This window comes from Anopheles darlingi, chromosome 2 (assembly GCF_943734745.1).
Source record: "Anopheles darlingi chromosome 2, idAnoDarlMG_H_01, whole genome shotgun sequence".
Taxonomy (NCBI): Eukaryota; Metazoa; Arthropoda; class Insecta; order Diptera; family Culicidae; genus Anopheles; species Anopheles darlingi.
Genome location: NC_064874.1, coordinates 84,621,902 through 84,626,901, shown reverse-complemented (window position 1 = coordinate 84,626,901; position 5,000 = coordinate 84,621,902). Strand labels below are relative to the sequence as shown.

The 5,000-nt window shown below is 48.9% G+C and overlaps 3 protein-coding genes across 4 annotated transcripts in view; 2 read left to right on the top strand and 1 right to left on the bottom strand.

Moving 5' to 3' along the window:
- Positions 1–116: 116 nt before the first annotated feature.
- LOC125950450 (replication protein A 32 kDa subunit) lies at positions 117–1,380 on the top strand. The gene is made up of 4 exons (XM_049678450.1): positions 117–350; positions 416–631; positions 711–1,137; positions 1,221–1,380. Exons 1-4 carry the CDS (start codon positions 338–340, stop codon positions 1,300–1,302), a joined length of 738 nt encoding a protein of 245 aa, XP_049534407.1. The 5' UTR covers positions 117–337; the 3' UTR covers positions 1,303–1,380.
- A 75-nt stretch (positions 1,381–1,455) lies between these two features.
- Positions 1,456–4,112, top strand: LOC125950418 (carnitine O-palmitoyltransferase 2, mitochondrial). The gene is made up of 2 exons (XM_049678393.1): positions 1,456–2,626; positions 2,696–4,112. Exons 1-2 carry the CDS (start codon positions 1,843–1,845, stop codon positions 3,910–3,912), a joined length of 2,001 nt encoding a protein of 666 aa, XP_049534350.1. The 5' UTR covers positions 1,456–1,842; the 3' UTR covers positions 3,913–4,112.
- A 519-nt stretch (positions 4,113–4,631) lies between these two features.
- Positions 4,632–5,000, bottom strand: part of LOC125950400 (brefeldin A-inhibited guanine nucleotide-exchange protein 1) — an 8,676-nt gene continuing 8,307 nt past the window's right edge. For both annotated transcript variants that reach the window (XM_049678358.1, XM_049678359.1), the window contains exon 3: positions 4,632–5,000. This exon is cut by the window's right edge and continues 922 nt beyond it. The gene's annotated coding sequence lies outside the window, so the exon portion shown is untranslated.

Here is a 5,000-nt window from a genome sequence, read left to right as displayed (position 1 = left end):
GATTCAGGAGTCGGTAGTTCCGCGGCCCGATTCAACGGAATTTCCGATTCCCTAACCCGAAGTGGTGTAAACGACACCCGGCTTGGGCGCGAAAATCCCTTCTGCTGCACGGGCAGTGGTGTTTTGGTTCGCGGTTTTGGGTTGAAAATGCGAAATTTCTGAACATTTTTTAACTTTTCTTGTGAATTTCCCTAAAGATAAAGGTAAAGATAAAAGCAAACTCAAGTGTTTTCAAACCCACGCCATCGTTCCCCTCGGAACAGTAAGCCTTCACGGCCTATAAACCGTGCAAAATCCGTAGATTCTCACTTCAGAAAAAGAAGACGATACCGGAATCATGAACGACAGTTGTAAGTAAAAATCGCGTAATTTATGCTCAAAATACTTTATTTTCTCCTCACTTTTTCGCCCACAGTTGGTGGTGGCTTCAATACGACGACGGCCGGTGGTGCCGAGGCGGAAAGCAAAGCGGAGGGCGTCCTGCCGATGGTGGTGCGCCAGATAAAGGAATCTCCGGACGCCGGAATCTCGATGTTCGGCAACCAGTACACGATGATCACGCTAGTTGCCATCATTCGGAGTGTCGAATACTCCTCCACCAATGTTACCTATCAGCTGGAAGATCACACCGGTAACTATCACTGGTAGCTGGTGTTGTTCCTCTTCCTGCAGCTCTTTGTTATTTCGTTCTCGCTTTCATCCGGTAACAGGAAGAATAAACGCGCACTTTTGGTTGGACGAGGGGAACGCCAACAGCACACCGAGCATCGTACCTCGGTCGTACGCTCGAGTTGTGGGATCCGTGCGAAACCAGGAAGGCACGAAGGTCATCATGATTTTCAAAATCGATCAGGTTAACTCTCCGAACGACTACACGACACATCTTCTGGAAGTGCTGCATGCTCGGTACAAGTCGGAGGAACAAAACAAGCGCAAGGCGGACTCTCGCTTCGATACGAACGCCAATGCCACCTCGAACGGTGGTTTCATGGAATCCGATCCGGACGGCGCTTCGCTCGGGCTGAGTGGCAAACGCTTGACTGTCTACAAGGCGATCAAAAGTCACGTTTCGGACATCGGAATCAGCCGGAAGGAGCTGCAGAACAAGTTTGGCCACGTTAACAGCTCGGAGATGGCGTAAGTATTGAAATCAACCCGGTCTTTTACGGAAATCCATGGAATTAACCCGATCCCTTCTCCCTCTCTCCCTGTCTTCGCAGTACCATGCTGGACTACATGATAGCCGAGGGAATCATTTACTCCACGGTCGATAGTGATCATTTCATGTGCATCGAGAACTGAAATGTATCATAATCGTTTCTACATATTCCACTCTATCAATAAAAACTTAAATGTAAATTTAAATATTAATTCCATTCCGTTTTTGTTCTTTTGTTTGTTGATTCAAAACATCCCTTTGACAAGTGCTTTGTGTTCGTCATCAGCTGCTGCGAGGAGGATCGCCACCCACCAAAGAGATCTCGATGATCGTTGCCCTAGTTTTCCCCTAGTTTGTGCTGCGTTTGGATAAATCGTTGTTGTAGGTCGAACGTCCTTCGTCTGTGATGTTCTTGCTGTATTAATTCCCACTTTATCATTGAGACTGATAAGATTATTCCATAAAATAACGTTGCCACACCACGGTTTTCAGTAGCTCTCTCTCTCTCCTTGTTTGCTCATCAAAATCGGGGTTGAACTTTGAGCCCCCAAACCGAACCGACCCCACAGTGACAAACGCAGCTCGCGGGTGTGTTTATTGAAGTGTTTTCCCCCACTATCCGATTGTGCCTTTTGTGTTTTCACCTGGAATCGGCCGGGAAAGGTTCCAATAAAGTTTGAAATATGCTACGACTACCCCAAACGCAATGGTTAACCGTGGCGCGTACCGGTGCTGCGAGATACCAATCATCCTCGGCCCGTCCAACTACCGGTAACGAGTATCAGTACCTGCAGCGGTCCAAAATTCCGATGCTGCACTTCCAGCCATCGCTTCCCCGACTGCCGATTCCGTTGCTGCCAAAGACTTGCGAACGCTATCTGGCCGCACAGGAACCGCTCCTTGGCGGGGATGCATTCCAGCAGACGAAGAAGCTGGTGGATCAGTTCCGGGAAGAGGACGGCCCAAAGCTGCAGACCCTGCTCAAGGAGTTTGATGCACAGAACAAGCATACCAGCTACATCTCGGAACCGTGGTTCGATATGTATCTGCGAGACCGTGCTCCGCTACCGTTGAATTACAATCCTCTGTTAATGATGAACCCTGACCCACGGCCCGAATACAACGACCAGCTACTGCGTACGACCAACCTCATTATCAGCTCCCTACGGTTTATGCGATCGTTGCGAGCTCGCTGCCTCGAGCCAGAAGTGTACCATATGAATCCGGCCAAAAGCGATACGGCCAAGTTCCGCACCATTACCTCGCTAATGCCTTCTTTCGTGTCGACGTACGCTGCTTATGCGTTCAAAGCGTTCCCGTTAGATATGAGCCAGTACCATGGACTGTTTGGAGCGACGCGCATTCCTGAACTGGAGAAGGATCGAATTTACCGCAACGAGACCTCTCGCCATTTGCTCGTCCTGCGGAATGGTAACATGTACGCGGTGGACGTCCTAGATGAGTCAGGTACGGGTGCGCAGCACATTAAAACCATTAGCCAAAGTTAACTTACACACTTCTGCTCATTCATTGTAGGCAACATCGAACAGCCTGCCACGCTGATGGCACGTTTCGAGAGAATTCTCAACGATGGACGACCCCCGGCAGCCAATCCGCTCGGGCTGCTGACGACGGAAAACCGAGACACCTGGGCCAAGGCAAGAAACCACCTGACGCAGCTCGGTAGCAATGCTAAATCGCTCGAGCTCGTCGATTCCGCACTCTTCTGTCTGTGTCTGGATGAGACAACGATCGACCCGAACAACCCGATACCGGCGATCAGAAATTTCCTCTTCGGCGACGGCACCAACCGTTGGTTCGACAAGTCCTTCTCGTTGATCGTTGCCCGGGACGGTACCACTGGTATCAACTTCGAACACTCTTGGGGAGATGGTGTCGCGGTGTTGCGCTATTTCCAGGAGATTTTCAAAGAAACCACCACGGCTCAGTTCGCAAACGCTGGCCTAAAGGGAGCGCAGGCGGAATCACGGGGAGTTACGCCGATCGAGTTCACCGTGGATGAGGCTATCCAAACAGCACTCAGTACGGCCGAAAATAATCACAATTCCGTGATCGACTCGCTTGATATGAACTTCATGAAGTACGAGGGTATGAACAAAAACTTCTGTAAACAGCAGCGCATCAGTCCGGATTCGATCATGCAGCTCGGTTTTCAATTGGCGTTCTACAAGCAACATGGCCAGTTCGTTGGTACCTACGAGTCCTGTAGTACGGCGGCCTTCCGTCACGGACGCACGGAAACGATGCGCCCGTGTACGATGGCAACGAAAGAGTTTTGTCTAGAGAGCCAACGACGAACGGGTGAAAGGAAGAGTGATAGCGAACTGCGGGAAATGCTGAACCGCTGCTCCACCGTGCACGGGCAGCTTACGAAGGATGCCGCCATGGGCCAAGGGTTCGATCGGCATCTGTTCGGTTTACGCCACACAGCGCAGAAGAATGGCCTACCAATTCCGGCGCTGTATGCAGACACGGCATACGCAGCGATCAACCACAACATCCTATCGACCAGCACCCTGTCCTCTCCAGCCCTGCTAGCCGGAGGGTTTGGCCCGGTGGTACGCGATGGTTATGGTATTGGGTATAACATCCAGGACAGCTACCTTGGCACTGTCGTCTCGAGTTACCGGCCGCACCGGAATGGCCGTGAGTTTGTCGATTGCCTACGGGAGGCGTACGAAGACATTGCCAAAGTACTGAAAGCAACCGGACCGCCGCCGAAAGGCAAGTGAAAACGTTGAGCTGGGGACCTTTTTGAATTCCATTTAGATTCGTTGTTTCGTTTTCATCTGCTGGGTGTGCTATTAAGTTTCCAACAATCAATCTATAGCAACTTTTTATCGTGGTACAGTTATTCGAACGCCCTCTTCATCAAATGCTGATCACGGCTGTTTGTAATAAAGATTTGCAGTCAATTGTTTGTGATATTGGATATTGTATTGCAAGAAAGAAAAACCAAACAAAGCCAGCTTCCTAAGAGCCATCGGCACTGAATCCACTAGGACTTATGTATTTTAGATCGTATGCGAATTACCTTTTTAATATATTATATTATATATTAATGTGGGTGTGTGTGTGTATATATACTGTATATTCTCTGCCAATAATTATGTTAGATAACAAATCAATCATTAATTTATCACCCACGCTCGACCCCCTAACTCAACTTTCCCGGCGATCGTACCTTTTTGTCGTTTCGCACCCAGAATAAGCAACCAATACAACCCGCACAAACAACTTCTGAATTTCCGCGCCTACGTAAAGCTTCCCCTATACAATAGTCATCAAACTGTATCAGCAAGTTTGAACTGCCATGTCGGCAGGTCTTTCCCATTCTTCGTGTCGGTATCTGTTTCAGAATGTTTTTTGGTTTGCAATCGAATGGGGGTTTACATTATGTTAATATTGCCAAATTCGTACCAGCCTCCGTCGGACTGGTGCGTTCTGATTTTCCCGATATCTAATCGCTTAAATGTTGCTGATTCTGGCTACATCACACCTCACAGTTTGCCTGCGTTTTTGTCTTGTTTTTTTTTTTAAATCAAACTACGCCGATAATCATGGGACTGGGGCGAGCGCTCACACCGCACGTCTCCTTGTTTCTTTTTTATCACACACAAACACGCACAAACCACAGACATCTCGTCCAGGTGATCATGCTCGATCATGCAAACAGCACGAGCGTGTAGCACTGCGTATAGGCGGCTACTTGACAAACGATACCAAACGATTACCAAAGCACGTGCGCGTCAACCGACCAGTGACTGTACAAAGTTAATTTACTTCCTATTTACAGTAGGCTTCTACTTCTTCACCCCTT

Excerpts from the sequence above, each read along its gene's own strand:
- LOC125950418 (XM_049678393.1), top strand. The coding sequence starts at position 1,843 with ATGCTACGACTACCCCAAACGCAATGGTTAACCGTGGCGCGTACCGGT. Across the intron at positions 2,627-2,695 it reads GGACGTCCTAGATGAGTCAG|GCAACATCGAACAGCCTGCC; the intron begins GTACGGGTGCGC and ends CATTCATTGTAG.
- LOC125950450 (XM_049678450.1), top strand. Across the intron at positions 632-710 it reads TCAGCTGGAAGATCACACCG|GAAGAATAAACGCGCACTTT; the intron begins GTAACTATCACT and ends ATCCGGTAACAG. Across the intron at positions 1,138-1,220 it reads GTTAACAGCTCGGAGATGGC|TACCATGCTGGACTACATGA; the intron begins GTAAGTATTGAA and ends CTGTCTTCGCAG.